Below are 16,490 nucleotides of genomic sequence, written 5' to 3'. Positions count from 1 at the left end.
CCCTGATCCATCCTAGTATGAATTCATAATTCAAAGTTAATATATTTATACCTCTAATTTCTTTTACCCAAATAAGCTAAATATTTTTATTAATTCAAATAACCCTAAAGCATATTTTTCATGAATTTAAGAACTCTTTTCAGTTAATAACTTATTTGAGAACACATCGCAATACAAATAACACATGCATGTTATATGCATGAGCATGAAAACCTAAAATCAACATCAACATTAAAGTAAAATCTAACATGATTTGAGTAAGAAAGCATTTCACAGTTTGATTCACCTATGTTAAAACTCAAGTCTTTGACAGACAAAGGGAAGTTTAATATATTAGAGACTAACAATAATAACATAACTAACTTCTTCACTCCATGTTGTGAGACTGGTCATTCTCGATAAATTCTATAGCTTCGTCTTTTCCCACTACATTCACACGGCTCACCCTGTTTTTATGCGTCACCCCATATATCTTGTCTGCAACCTTCACTAGTTCGGGCCTGAAAGTTGTGGTAATGAACTGTGTATTGTGGCTGTCTGCCAAACGACGGATCATATCTACAATTAAAACAAGATCAAGGATCTACAACCGCCGCCATCACACCCACACCCAAAATAAATATATTAAATTTTCTGAAAATAGTCACAGAAGCTCGAACCCACAATCTTGTGGCCATGAGTCTCTGCCACTCAGCTAATCAAGCCTTCACAATTTTATTAATTTTTATCATAATTATAAATATAAATGAAAGGATACTTCCGACAGCAGTTCTGTACTGAGGGTCCAATGCAGCATCTATCTCATCGAAGAGGTAAAAAGGAGCGGGATCACATCGCTGTATAGCAAATATCAATGTCAATGCTACCACTGTTTTCTGACCACCAGAGAGCTGCTTCATTGACTGTGTCTCTCCCTGTCCGGTAAATGAGACCTGCCAGCCATTTTTTAAGTCCCTCATTAAAGAGGGTGGTAAATAAACACCTCAAAAAATAAGAAGTCACATGGAATCAAATTATAGAGGAATCAGTAAAGCTCTCATCATAGCATTTGGAAGAGATGGAATTCGGGGATCCAGGTCTAATTCCATTGTTTGTTTGATGACTCGAAATAAAAGAGTTAGAATTGGAATTATAAATCACTTGGGAGTTAAACTCAAAGTTACTTCTTGAGTTTCAACTCCTTGCTATAAAGGAAAGAGTTAGTAATGAAAATAAAATAAAATGATTTTATCAAGTTTTCTTGAGAATTACAATTATAATTTCTCCAAGCATAATAATTTCAATTCAAATTCTTATAAAAATGAATAATATACTCTTCCCTTGAGATTAATAAATCCATACCTTTACTTTAACGCCAATGTATTTCTCAACTCTTCCCTCCATATCAGTAGGACGGGGCCCATCTTCATCGTGATCATCATCATCATCAGGCTCACCATCCTATGAAACAAACCATTATCATTTTGTGAGCTCGAACTATGTGAACACAGTCATTTTACATCATCGAAGATGCACATGAATAACTAAACCTTTTTCTTCATCATAACCAAATACCCATGGCCACCTTGCACAAGTTCAGCAAATACTTCACGGAAATGCTTAGCAACACCTTTGAAAGTACGTTCAATTGATTCATCTTTCCTTTGATCCAAAACAGAAATAAGCTCCTTAATTTTCTGCAAGAGATAGGTAATAATGCCACCAGTAAGCTTACAGTTGCAACATCAAAAGTAGAAAACAATTAATGCAATTTCAACAACCTCGTCACCAGCATCCAGTTCGGCCTGCCTTTTTTGGAGCTCTTCACGCTGCTCCGTGAAGTTTACATACTGATCAAGAGCTTTCTTGTTTACATGACTGAACTGCTGCAGTTGATCATTGCATTTATGAAGCATTTTATACAAATCTTTTGTGTTTCTCCTTCTGTACCTGTAATTGCAACCTTGTGAAACTGAGAAATCATATCTAAGAGCATGAACTTGAAATATATGCATGACCCCTGCAAGTTAGACCTTGTTTGATGTGGGTTATATGAGATTAATTTCAAATTACTCACCATCCCATCAATCAGGTCATTCAAATCATTAATCAAATACCCTGGTTTTTTTTATCATTATATTTTTATACACTAATGTCTTTTTACCCAAATAACTGATTTTAAAGGTTATTTGGACATAACCAATTGATTGTTCACATAACCCTAGATCAAACAAGGCCTAAATGAACAATATAGGTCACCATTTTGACATGTTTGTCAATCTGACTCCTGTGTATATGTCAAATAAAATTCCAATATGTGTGCCTCCTAGTAGCATGAAAAATGAATGCTAAATAGCAAATTTTTCTTCAACATTAAACTTTTAATTTGAAGAAACTTAGTTGGGTCGAAGTTAATGTAATAAACTGGCTACAAGGAGGCACACATATTGGAATTTTAGAAAAACATGGCTAATGAATGAAATGATTTGATGGTGAGACTGAACATTAAACCTAGAAACTGAGTAAGATGGTAACTGGGTAAAGAACATGTTGATCAGATATCAGACCAGAATAAGATAAGAATGGCATTCACTAACTCAATACAAGAATTAGAAATCAGAGAGATGTAATACGTATCAAAAGCATCTGATGACAATGGACCCAGATCCCTGATTTTTTTGGAATACTCTTCTTGTTTAGAAAGAAGAGTATTTCTTCTACTAAGTAACTGCTCCAGTTCTTTAGCTTCATCTTGGATTGCCCTTTGGTAGTTTTCTTCCAAAGTCTGTATACAGGAAGAATCTACTTATCAACAACAGACAATTACCACTAAATTTCAACCTTTTAAACAAGAAACTACCTTTAATCTATTCTTTTCATCTCTGTTCCTTGTGAGTTGCCTAGTGATATCTTCCACATTTTCAACAACTCCTGAGCATTAAAAGACCATCAGAAGGATGATATTAGTTACAGAAATAGTTCATGTAAAAGCTGCAACATAAGTAGTCTCCATTTCTTACTTTTGTGCTGCAAAGTAACCGTATCAACAAGTAATTTTGCATCAGTTAATTCCTGTCTCTTTACTTCGGCTTCAACATGCACTGTGTCAACTTCTGCAGATGCTTTTACTGCCTCCAGCTCATGTTTTCGCCTCACGAGATTAGTTGATAGATTAGTTTCAAGCTCTGCTTTTCTCGTTTCAGTCTAGCGACAAAAAAGATTATTCATCAGAACACAAAAAGGAACAATATCGCTCAATGCTTACAGATGCAGCACCAAACCTCTAAGCGATTAGTCCGGCAAGTAATAAGTTTCTCTTTCAACTCAGTTATTTCAGGATTCAACCGTTTCAGCAGACTTCGTTCCTCGGGGGTTAAATGATCAACAAGCTCAGTTCCTATTTCATCTTGTTTCAGGGAAATATTAGCTCTGAGTTGGCTAATTTGAGCCTCTATATTAGCTAGCAACTTTTCCTATAGAACAGTAAGAGATTCAAAGCAGTCAGAGAACTCCATTGAACATGACAAATAAGTACTTACATGCTTATTAACAAAACCTTTTTCTCAAGAGCTTTAACTATGGATTCTTTCTGCTTATCCGCACTAGCAATCTCATGCTTTAGTTGTTCCAGTTCAGATTTATCATGAGCATATTTAGCGTCATGTTTTTGCTGTTCAGCAACAAGTTCTGCAATCTTCTGGTCAATATGTGGGAAAAAATTAAGGAAGACGGAAACCAAGTTGACATTGGAAGACAAGAAACAGAATCCTGGAGTAGTCACGTTTTCACCAAAGACTATTCAGTTCTTTGAGAATGCGCAAGAAAGTGAATTTAGATGTTTAAAATGAAGGCAAAGACTTCATAAATATTAAGATCAGGAGTGCATGAAGGTTTAACCTTTAGTGAGTATGGAGAAAGAAGAATCAGAAGCTATAAAAGAACAGTCATCATTCTGCAATACTTAAATATTATTTTCGAGATCCGTTGCATTAAAAGTTTACTGTTACAGATGTGATACAAAAAGGATGAGTAAATTTTAAGGAAAAATCTTGCGACACGAAAATTAAAGAGCTTATTAGCACACTATTCCCTGTCACAGAAAGGAACAACAAATTATTCTTGTAGAAAAGTAATAAATGTCAAAACCATGCAAGCTTTTTTTTTAAAAAGAAAACCATGCAAGCTTACTGGAAGCAAATTGTACGACATGATATGCCAGGAGCACAAAGCAACTACTAGCAAATATGAAATCTGGTTATGAACAAGTATGTGATTTTGACATCACATGTAGTTGACAGGATCAAAGAAACCTAGCATTGCTTTTGCAAGAGAGTGCAATAAGCGATTAGGGAAAGAGAGGATCAAAGGCTTCTTTCTCTACACGTTCAATTAATCAAGAATTTGCACGAGACTAGAGAATGTGCATAAAAAGTTAAGGATATTCTGTAGGTTAATTCTGTCCAGTTCGAGCGCAGTTTCTTCCTTGTTGATGGTCACTGTGTTCTGTTTTATGATATTCATGAACTTGAGCTTTGAACGCCTGTAATCATAAAACCCGCCTGTCATACCCCCCTTTTTGCTGACTTGATCACCTGTAAAGACAGTTAAGTAAGCTCATAAATGTTTAGAGCTTAGAACATGAAATATTAGAAAATCATATGAAGCCCATCAACAACCTTCCAATGTTATGCAATCCAAACCATTAACTCGAGCAACTTTTGTAGCCACATCCAAGTCTCTGCAAATTACTGTTCTAGAAAACACCTAAGAAAGGCCCACAAAAGTAATGAATCAGACATATACAAGGTATTCAATACAAAAAGTTGTACAATTTTCTGGCTCAACAAAAAAGTACAAACTTAATAAATTTAGAGGAAATGTAGAGTAAATACTATTTGGATTATGTAACCATGGAAAGAGAGAGTGATAGACCAAAATCCAGGCAGATCTCTTTCTATATTATGCAACATACAACAGTGACTACTGCAGATTTTTCTTTTTATTCTTTTGTGAATACCATGAACTAGGGAAAATCTAGATTATATTTCATTGTTTCAATAGGAATGAAGTGAAGATGGACAAAGAAAAAAAAATAATGGGAATACACACAAAAATCAAACATTACAACTCTAATGATAATGTGCTAGATAACTCTAGTTCAATCAGACATTAAAATTATAATGATTATATGCTAGATAAATCTAGTTCAACCAAACATCATTGCCACAGCTAACCTGTGCAAAAGCTGGAGAATATTCAGGCAAGAACTTGAGTTTCTTTAGGAGAGGTATAACATCAGAGCTCTGAGGATAACTGATATGTGGAGCCTTCACCCTGTTCAATGGTATAAAAGTAACTCGTCCGCCTTTCAATGCATTAAGTTGTCTAATAATCTTGGTTGATACATCATCTGATTCCACCACCACATGAAATAAACTGCAAAAGTAGTATAATCAAAATCAAGGATGTCAGTTTGAGATTCTAACACTAAGCATAGCATACAGTTCGTGGACATCATGTGGTTTATCTGACCTGTTTCCAGCAGTTACTTCAACAGCAGTGAAAAACTTTTCATCGCATTCAAGCAATTCAATGATTGGTCCAAACACACCACCGATGTTATTCTCTCTACATATTCTTTTCACAGAATTCAGTCCTCTTCTAATATCCTGAGAAATAAAATAAATGCATCAAGACTAATATGTCAAAGACTTGAATCTTCTAAGAAAGCGACAACAAATACACAAGCTTTATAACTAAATGTCTCCGACATAAATCTTCCTCAAGACAGCAAAGACAGAAATAATAGAATTCCCTAAGAATGAGATGGAGAAGAATTATATCACGTGTCCTCTGAAAGGGAGCATGTTAAACGTTAGGATGAAGAAGATTAGAAACTTCAATCTATTTGAACCCACAGTAACCTAATTTCATTATATATTCAAGCATGTGACTCTCTCGATAACCAGAAGCTGCTTTCAGTACATAACCTATGTGTGAATGAAGTACTTACTCCTGGAGTGGCGTGATCTAGACTCTTCTCTGCTTTCACGACTTCTGTTTTAAGACGATCTATCTCAGTGGATAGCTCATTTTCTTTTCCCCACAAGGACCTAGATGAAGAGCATATATAGTCATATCCAAGAAGATAAACATATTGTATTGATGAACATATCAAGATAGATTATCATAATAATATCTCATACTTTCGTTCATCCTGTAGCTTGTCTCTATCTGACTTGAGGCGTTTGAATATTTCTTTGTATCCAGCTACGACGGATTCTAAGGATTTTATTTCAGTTTTCCGTTGCTGAATTATTTCATCTTGGTCATTCATATCAGTATGGAGTTGCTGAATTTCATATCTAAGCTTTTCCTCCTGGAGCATAAAACAATAAAACAGATGCTAAGTATGTGTAAAGCAAATAAAGTAGCACATTGAGCTGGTACAAGGACATGAGGATAAAATGAAGAATTGCTATAGAAGAAATAACATGAGATGTCCACAAAAGTCCTTGTTTTCTGTCACAATATTTAGGCATTGACATTATCCCATATCTTGTTTAATAGGTGCAAGCTATAGATTGTTTCATTTTCTATTATTTTTTTTGAATTAGGGAGAACTAGCATGACACCCCACAGTCATTGCCCTCTGCTTCCATTCAAAGCGCATCCGGTGGGATTTTCTATTATTCTTACTACTGGTGAAATGTCTTAATATGTAGGAAAGCATTTCCTTTGCCAACAATCACCTCAACCACCCAAAGGTTTTCTTCCTGATTAGCCAGGCTCCTCAAGTATACGATATTGTTCCTAACAAACCACTAACACGATTCAACAAAATTAGAACTACACTAAAAGAGTCTATTATTTAACGATGATAGGCTTCAATACAAATTTGGAGATCGTCTAATATTTAACAAGGATTCAACAACTACAGTCCTCCGTTCTACCAACTGTGAAAGTCGGTAATCCTAGCCATCCCCGGGATTCAACCCGGGTCACAAAAAAACTAGGATTGGATCTTGCAGCAGACAGACCAAGCCACAAGTTAAATGTTGCAAATGTCCATATATTAAATGTCCGGTTTTCATGTACAATGAAGATGAATAGCTTCATAGCATGAGATAAATGAGATACAAATAAAAGTTCAATCATGCACCCAATAAATAAAAGTTCATGTAAAAAAATAGATAAATGAGATACAAATGCTGAATAGTTATCTACATGCCACTAAGCCCTAAGAATTACAAATCTCAAAGATTAAATAAGTAACAAACCAATTTTTCATATGCATGCTTGTGTATTTGAGAATGCAGCAGTTATCAACATCAATATAAATGGAGTCCAAGAAAAGTAAGTAAGTAACATAATCACCTGATTTTGGTTTGTTGAAAGAACACGTTCATATTCAGCAATTTCTTTTCTGAGCCATTTGTCACGTGCAGCTTGATTGACAAACTGGGTCGCACGGCCACGCTTTTGATATAGGATGCTAAGCTTTTTCTCGCGTTCCATTATACTGATAGTTTTTACAGACAAATATATTATAAAACTTGGGTCACCACCAACAGCAACAAGATACTAATATGTGAAGATTAAATACACAGTACATACAGGCATGTAAAAAATGAATGGCATCCATCCAGAGGAGTTTATTCATTGAACCAACATTAAAGTCCAACTATATTTCATTGAAAGAACCCATGTTGCACATCTGAAAGAGATTCACCCCTTGTTTACTCAGGGTTCAATTCTCTTCCCAATGAGATATGGCCTCTAACAACTAAACTAGCATTCTTTAAGGTATAAAACTACTGAAACCAGCACTTGACTACTAGTACACCATAAAAGGTACATACTAAATAGCTCAGGAATCTTAAATCAAATATTAATCTAATAACTGAAAATGACTATAAAAATTAAAAGGTGTTAAGGCAAATTATTTTAACATAAAAGCTGATTAGCATTGCCTCTTCATATACAGTTACTACATTCGCTGTGATAGGAGTCAGGATACAAAGAGGTGGAACATTTGATAATTATGTTGGTTGTGAGGATAGATATCAAGCTCTTTTCAACATTTGCAACCATGAAATGAATAATTATGATAAAAATCTATAACAATATTTAACAGATAATGAAAATATAGGCCCTCAATTCCAATAAAATACTAGATCTTCATAAACACAATTATTTGGAAGAAAGCAAATGGAAATTTCAGGAACTAAAACTAAAGACAAATAAACTTGGTCGTCTTTCCTTCCTTTGTTTTTGGTTTTCGCTAGTAACTTGTAAACGCATTTTGCGCTTACGACTTACAACAAAATTCACAATGGAAGAGATATATTTTGCAGCATAGCGTGATGAAAAAATTTAGAGGTCTATAAAGTAGTAGCATGCTGAAGATGTAAAGGAAACATACTTTTTGGTTATTTCTTCCTCCTCCTTGACTTGTATTTCATACAAAGGTCTAATATTATTAAGCTCTTCAACTGAGTCCTCAATTTCTTTCTGTAAAACCTCAAGCTGTCTCACAGCATCATCCTGAGGTCAAAAAACACATTAGCACGCGGACACTCTAAACATAAAATTGTTGTACAGGATGTTTTGTCAAGAGTGTACTTTGGCTCTGAGATTTCCTGAGATTCGCTCTTGAAAATCTTTGTCATCAAGTTCAAGTTGCGCATGTTTTTTTATAGCTTTTGTCCGTTGCTTCTCCATGTCTTCTTTCTCTTTGTTTAGAGTTTGAACTTCTTTCATCAAATCTTTTATCTTCTTGTCCAACTCCTTGGACTTTTCATGTGCATCCAGAACATCATTATACATCTTGGTTGACTTTTCAGAGACTTTGTTCCGGGCATCTTCTATCTGCATCAAATGAAAACTACACAATTCATATGATACTAATACAGGCCAGGATATTTGAAAGTCGTTAGTTTTAGGGCCTAGAGAAATATATATAAGGTAAAACCCTAACGAACTTCATGTAATGAAAGCTCAACTATTTAAATAAACTTTCTTTTTTATTAGTATCTTTTCTGGTAGAGTTTGAACTATCTAACACCCTAAAGCGATTGAACAGAAAATGAAGATCCGGAAAAATGTCACATCCTTGTGAGAACCTTGAATAAGAAATAACAGTACAAAACTACTGGATGCAATCAGAAAGGAATAGCTTCAACTTTAAAGGAATCTTAACAATCTTTGTAGACCCTGTAATCTTAGCATGTTACTGTCTAAAGTTAATAGTCTAATAGAAGGGTACAAAACCTGGTCATACCATAGAAGTGAAGTAATCTACATAATAATTTTAGTCTTATAATTTGTTCATATAATTTTATTAATCTATTAATTTATTAAGTAGTCTTTCAAAAAATATATATTTATTAAGTATTCCAAATTTTGGTGTTCAATTTTAGTATAACCTCATGTCAACTTCAAAGTTTCCAATTTCTGTTAACTTTGTTTTATTTGAAGACTGGCGGAACAACAGAATGAGGTGTGTCTGGAGGTAAAGTATAGTTTATCATGGCTGAATTTAGGAATTATATGTTCCTCTTCTTTAAGCCGTCGCTGTTGGGGAATCAAAATTCATTTTGATTTTGTCTACTCTCAATGTATGAGTCCCAATAAATATTTGTAGGAGAGAAGAATGGAGAAGTCTTGATAGTCCTTCCATTACTAGAATTTTTGTAAGTTTAAAAGAAATTTTATCAAGCTTCACCTAGGAAAAGAGTGTCCCCTGTTCCAAAAAATTCCCTTTCCACTAGGTAATTAAGGTAAGATACTTGCTTTAGAAGTTTTGATAACACACTAAAACTAATAAATGTGTTGTGCTATGTCGTGTAAAATGCATCCAATGGAAAACCTAACCTCAGACAGCTTTTGTCTAGCATCATGAATTTCTTTGTCATAAATGGTATATTCAAGTGACTTTCGCTGCTTGTCAAGCTGCTGATATTTTCTAAGTTCTTCCTTCTCTTCTTCCAGCTCCCTTAATCTCTCATCCAAATACTGGACGACTTGAATAATTTGCCTTCTCTTATTACCTGATTAGCAAATGTTGTCAGTGATTTTTACTTGTGAGCCAGAACCAAGATGTTTAGGAATGGTTACTTGCCAGTTTCTTGCATAATTTTCAAACTCTCTCTCCGCCTTTCCTCGTAAACTCGTGTCCCACCGATTTCCTTGAGTAAATCAAGTCGCTCAGCATCTTTCATCAATGTCAATGATGCTATCTGTAACCATTTAAGGAACCATTCAATTGCAACTATCAAAATACCATAGTTGAAATAGCAAGAGCTTGTTTGATGGAAGGTTTTTTTAAAATAACCTGATTTTTGGAAGGAAAAAAATAACTTGATTGATGAAAAAAGTGGATCATTTGGGATAAATGATTAAAATGTCTTTGTATTTAATAATTACAAATGTTATACAAAATAAAGTAAGGGTAATTTGGTATCTTGCTTGATGATTGAATGATTTTTTTTAAAAAGGTCAACTTTTCATTAAAATGAAAACACAAGATGCATTTAAAGAATTGCAGATTGAAAGGAGAAGAGAAACCATATCAAAAGATCAGAGGGAGAAAAAGAAGTAATTGATGCTGGGATAAGGGGTTATTTGGATTAAATTCAAATGACCCTTCATCAAACAAGGCCCAAGGTTAACAGATTCAAAAAATAAGCATACTTTCCCTTGCTGCACAACATAGTAAGGATTGGAGCGAGAGAACCCAGCACTTTCAAGTAAATTCATTACTTCTGTTTTCCTGCAAAATCTCATATGATATGACCACAAGTTCGACAATGAGAAAGAATAAGAATAAAGAAACAGTGTGTGGTATATATCAGGTAGTTCACATAAGGTAGACAGTAAGACTCACGTGATATGTTTACCATCCAAGAAGTACTCATCCTTTTTAAGACCAATAGTCCTCCGCAACCGCACTTCCTCTTTGTCAACCTAAAACAAATTAGATAGGTTAAATCAGAAATGATTCAACATGCATGAAAACACACAAAAGAGAGAAGGAAGAAAATGGCATTTAAAATGTATTGCATATGTTGTGTCTGTTTCTGTCAATGAAATATCTTTGGAATTGTAGCTGCAATATAGTAGGGAAAAGGGGTTGACTGATTTTAAGATATGCAATATAATGGGAATTTTTCGATCTTATTGGCATTTAAAAAATTTCTGTTTTTTTTTTTTTGTTACTTTGTTTTTCCCGTCCCCCTTTGTAACATTTGAACGAATCTTGCGTTCTTTTTAATAAGAAGTTGACCTTTTTTTATTAAAAAAAATATTCTGAGCCTTCTCAAGTTAAATATCAACTTAGAATTTTAGAAACCTTGGGTAGCCATCTAAACACAGTAACATACTTTCAGAAAGAGCATTTAAGCATACAATAGTAACCTACAAACTACAGCAATTAGCATCTACATAGTTCACAGATATTCCAACCCATGTGACTGGTTGCCCAGTGAAGTAAATTGAACTAATATGAAGTGAATGGACTGGGAATGAAGAAAGTTCCTCAGGATCTTGAACACGTGATAAATCTTTCAACAAAATAAGTTGTTGAACATATGAGCAACAAAATGCCAGCTAATATGCTAATGAAACTAGATCTTAGAAGCATAAATCATCCAGAAGATTTACCGGGATGCGATTGTCAGTGTTATCAAATACAATCTCCACAAAAGCAGATAAAACCTGGTGGCCAGCACCTTCCTGAAGAAACAGGATATAAGACGTAAAGGAAGATGATGGTATGAAAAGTGATGAACACAATTTAAGAGATCTAGTAGGATGCAGAACGTACATGGAGAAAAGCATGCCTATCATCATTCCGCAAGTTTTGGAAGAGGTCGCTTATCACAAAACGAATTGCTAAAATAAAATTGGAACATTAACATAATAATGGAGGAAACATTAATCAGGTCTATAAGAAAGTGGACGCCATAGATGGAGTATATGAATGAAAAAACAATCATATACTTACCATGAAAAAAGTTTGATTTGCCAGATCCATTAGCACCAACTGCAGAATAGACTCAAAAAATAAGTTCAAGACTATGTTTGGTGTTAATATAAAAATAAGGCTATAAGCAGAATCATATTACAAAGAAAAGGTGAGTAGTTTCCATGAAGAAACAAATTCCTTTTTATAGTTGGACTCTTAAGAAAATTAAGCAGGGTTTGGCCATTACACTTTCTTGCCTTCCTTACAGAAATCAAGTTTGGGAATCACTCACCTGACTAAATTCTTAAGCATAGGTTTATTAAAACTTCGATATGTCAGACATGCAGAAAGAGGAAAACATAGATGTTTTTCAAGATAAAATGAAAGTAAGCCAAAGCTATGACCAGCTTTCTTATAAAAGTCATTATATTAACCCTTGCTGTCAGAGAATTCTCAACAACCAAGAGTTTAATTTTCCTAGATAGATTATAAGCTCTATTTCTGCAGTAAAGAGTATTGTCATTCACAAAGGTCAATTCTCTATCTTCACTCACTTTAAACTAATATTAAATTATAAGTTAAATTAATTGTAGAAATATGGAAAGTCAAACCATTGCGAGAATGAAATGTTATCAGTAGCAAATCAATTAGACTAATTGATTTGCTAATCTAAGAATGGAATGTTATCAGTAGCAAATCAATTAGACTTCTTATGTACTGAAGGACAAGCAATAAACAAGCAATACAATTCTCTACATATTTTCTTCTCACTTAAATTTCTACATTAATACTGAACACTAACTTTGGAAAGTTTATCATTATTCATTTCTATCCTTGTAGGTGTATAAATATGCTTCATTCTCCACAGTTTGTCTCTTTAGTCCTGATATTCGCTCACACCATTAAAGAATATTCGTCACCTTTTACCTCAAAACAATGATAGCATAGAAAATGAATCAGCTTCTGATCTTTGACCAAAAGCTCTCCCACACAAGACCCTCTTCTGATGTCAAACATAGGTGCAAAATGAACAATGGTGAACTTCAACATCCATCTACTCTACTATGGTATCACCGATGCCTCTTCATAAAATGGGTCCTCATTATTTCTTAATGATTGTGATCATGGAAAAATTGTTTTATAATATCACTTTGCTAATTTGCTGAAATCAGCCGTCTACAGCACAAACTTCAGTTAAACTTATGGTTTTCTTTTCACTACTTTCATAAACATATTTATGTAGCATATCTTCATCCAGACAATCATCTTGCTTAAACTCAACCACTCATGTCTTCTTTTTTGTCACTTCATTTGGAATCTCGTCGTTTAAAAGGTATACAAGACATACATAGAATGGTTATTGGTTAAAACTAATACAACTCTCTTCTATAGATGTATTAACCAAATCAGCACCATAAATATTTCTTTGATTTGAACAACACAATGAAAGAAAAGTCAGAAATAGCATGAAATTTTTTATTTTTTGAGAAGGAGCATGAAAAAATATATATACCAACACAGTTGACCTTTGAACTGAAAGGTTCAGTAGCCACTTGTTCTTTATAGCTCTTAAATCCTTCAATAATAATCTGTAGAAAGATCAGCATCAAGATAAGTCAATAACATGATAAGAAAAGAGGGAGAGGTAATAACACTCAATAAAAATAATAATCAATAAAGCATACAATAGAGTCCAGTCTTTAACTGTTATATACCTGCTTTATATACATGTTGAAGATGTTAGCTTATTCAGTTTCAGATATTTAGCTTCAGAAAAGACTTCAGCCCAGCTACATGGATAAAATTAATATCAAAATTCAGTAAGATGTGAATAAATAGATGGTCCCAGTTATGGTAATCATGATCACATAAGTCAACAACATGATAAGAAAAAATTGTACAAGTAATAACACTCAATAAAAATAATAATTAATAAAACATACAATAGAGTCCATCTTTGATTGTCATATACCTGCTTTATATACATGTTGAAGATGATAGCTTATTCAGTTTCAGATATATAGCTTCGGAAAAAAGACTTCAGCCCAGCTACAGCATGGAAAAAATTAATATCAAAATTCAGTAAGATTCAAGAATAAATAGATGATCCCAGTTATGGTAATCTTGACCACGTGAGTCAAGAAGCTAGAAACATTAATACCAGAGGTTAAATACATTGTCAGAAAGGGCATCATTTGAGAATGACAGTTGTGTTTGCCTTGTAGACCTATCGTCTAAAAATTTCAGTTCAAAGGTAAATCGTTGTATCTTTTTTCACATAATATATAGGATTTTCAGGCTAGGGTAAATTATTTACGGGTTTCAGAATACGAATTGAATACACTATATCCAAATTATATAAAGATAAGGTGCATAAAAAAACACTGATCTGAAAAAAATTGTCCGGCATTTCGTCACAGTTTATTTGTGGTAGACCGGTGCACAAGAGATCAACACTTATTAAATGTTTTATTTATTTTAGTTCCACGACCACGGTCACGTGGTCATTTGTTAGTGGGATAGAATGTTCCTTGTATGCACCCTTCCGAACCGCCCCGTAGCAGCTAGGGTTTTTATATTTAATGATGTGAGTAGGCAGAAGGGATGATATGATATATTTCCAAAAGAACTCTGTATCCTAACCTCTTATCCTTTTAAACCCATCCTATTTTATCACTCTGTCTTCTCATCCCTTTCATGGTTCATTGTTATCACTGAATTTTATCACACATTTCAATCAGAAAAACTCTCACAACTTAGAAAAGTTCCAACAGGAAAGTGACAGAGAAGTAATGAGCTAAGTCTCAGAATATATTGCATATGAATCAGACTTCCCATAGAAGTTCACGCTTTGACCTAACTATGCTACTTCAAATTCAACAGTACTAAGATTTTCACACTTGCGTATATAGCTTAATTTCCCGTAATTCCCAAAAAGCGTTATCACGTCTTTATAAACTAACATTCAACTCAATAGCTCCAATTGAGTTGTTCATTTCTGCTCTGCGTTAAGTAGTCAACACAAGTCACTCCATTTTCTGATTAATCAAGGTATAAGACGGCAAATACAGGTTTATCTAGTTGTAGGAAGAATTAGAGACTAGAAACGTAACTGTTCGTGACAAAATGAACAACTTAACACGAGGAAAAGATGAAAGAATACTTACACAGAGAAATTGGCAAGGACGGCAGTAGAATTGAGAGGCGACGAGAGGACTAAATTCACCTGCTGCAATTAGAAGAAGTGAAACTGATCTGCCGATTACTCTCCGTTGTTATCATGTAACCGAAAGCCTTCAGCCAAATTTAGCCCTTGCAGGACAGAGAGGGAAAAGCTCCCGCTTTAAGCTTCACAAAATAGTACTCAACGAGGGTCAATGTGAACCGGTCGACTGATTGACATAACATGACGAAAATCTCCATAGACCGCCGGTTCGGGCCGGTACGTGGTTAACCGGCAGTATCATACTAAAATTATTTTTAAAAATTATAATTTACAACTAGTATCAAAATTGGTGGATCTGTATGTCTTAATTATTTATTTATATAAAATTTGGTATAAAAAAATTCATATATTTATTTTATCTTAATTTTAGTATAATATATTTGATACCTATAAAATTTATAGTAACTTAAAAAAAATATGTAATATGGTTCTATATAAACATTAAACAAAATTAAAAATTATAATTTTATCATAAAATAATTTTTTATTTTAAATATAACATTCTTAAAAATTAACCAAAGTTAAAAATTAAATTTAGTTACAAAAATTAGAGTTAACAAGAATAAATATATATAATTTTCAAATAGACTAAAGTGAAAACGAGAAAGTGATTTGTATTTGAAATAAACTTGGTAATATATTAGACTCCATTAAATTTATTTTGAAATAAAACTAAACACTTTATAATAAAATAAAATTACTTTTATATTTTATAAAATAGACTACTTAGAAATTATATATTGAATAATATTATAATATAATTATATTTTGATTTAATTTTTAAAAATAATATTTTTATAATATTGATAATTTTTGTCATCTCGGTAGAAATAAGATGTGTGTAATTGCTTTTGTTATTGTGGATTTAATTTGTTTTTCTTGTTTTTTGGTTGTATTATGTAATTGTTATTGTGAGGAATGGTAGTTATGTGGTTAAACGTAGGTTTATGTCATAATTAGGCATATATTGTTGTGTTTTTTTTGGGAATTAGGGGCATTTTACATCTTATTATATTGTAATTTGATGCAATAATCTTAGATATTTTATGTAGCATCTTAAATATCGATTGAGTGATGTTTAGATGATAGATAGTTGTAGACGGACATTAGATTGTGGTGTGTTAAGTCCATCACAAAAAAATAAGATTAAATTATTTTTTAATTTAGTTTTTTTACTTTATTTTACAAGTCCATCTAGGATGGTAATGGGTACCCGTTTATCGATACTCGTGGGTACTCGATGGTCGGATTCGGGTATTTTAAACCGGAGTTGGGGTCGAAGATGGGGACTGAAAATGATTACCCGATCGGGTTCGG

The 16,490-nt window shown here is 33.4% G+C and overlaps 1 protein-coding gene across 2 annotated transcripts; it reads right to left on the bottom strand.

Moving 5' to 3' along the window:
* Positions 1–204: 204 nt before the first annotated feature.
* LOC124921156 (structural maintenance of chromosomes protein 3) lies at positions 205–15,281 on the bottom strand. 2 transcript variants are annotated; one of them, XM_047461777.1, is made up of 30 exons: positions 15,115–15,231; positions 13,920–13,996; positions 13,663–13,737; positions 13,461–13,536; positions 11,987–12,025; positions 11,807–11,874; positions 11,644–11,715; positions 10,868–10,947; positions 10,675–10,753; positions 10,103–10,220; positions 9,856–10,031; positions 8,605–8,850; positions 8,405–8,526; positions 7,357–7,501; positions 6,186–6,358; positions 5,993–6,092; positions 5,512–5,648; positions 5,214–5,415; positions 4,656–4,743; positions 4,422–4,571; positions 3,536–3,687; positions 3,261–3,452; positions 3,000–3,183; positions 2,840–2,910; positions 2,613–2,764; positions 1,761–1,929; positions 1,530–1,676; positions 1,342–1,440; positions 758–932; positions 205–558 (listed from the first exon to the last, which is right to left on the bottom strand). In XM_047461777.1, exons 3-30 carry the CDS (start codon positions 13,675–13,677, stop codon positions 368–370), a joined length of 3,618 nt encoding a protein of 1,205 aa, XP_047317733.1. In that variant the 5' UTR covers positions 13,678–13,737; positions 13,920–13,996; positions 15,115–15,231; the 3' UTR covers positions 205–367. The 2 variants fall into 2 exon arrangements, with proteins under 2 accessions (XP_047317733.1, XP_047317734.1); XM_047461778.1 differs by lacking the exon at positions 13,663–13,737 and having other exon boundaries at positions 15,115–15,281.
* Between the last annotated feature and the right edge of the window lie 1,209 nt (positions 15,282–16,490).

Source organism: Impatiens glandulifera, chromosome 1 (assembly GCF_907164915.1).
Source record: "Impatiens glandulifera chromosome 1, dImpGla2.1, whole genome shotgun sequence".
NCBI lineage: Eukaryota > Viridiplantae > Streptophyta > Magnoliopsida > Ericales > Balsaminaceae > Impatiens > Impatiens glandulifera.
Note: the sequence above shows the minus strand (reverse complement) of the source record. Positions and strands in the feature narration are given on the sequence as shown.

Excerpts from the sequence above, each read along its gene's own strand:
- LOC124921156 (XM_047461778.1), bottom strand. Across the intron at positions 3,184-3,260 it reads GCCGGACTAATCGCTTAGAG|ACTGAAACGAGAAAAGCAGA; the intron begins GTTTGGTGCTGC and ends TTTTGTCGCTAG. Across the intron at positions 2,911-2,999 it reads GGTTACTTTGCAGCACAAAA|GAGTTGTTGAAAATGTGGAA; the intron begins GTAAGAAATGGA and ends TTTAATGCTCAG.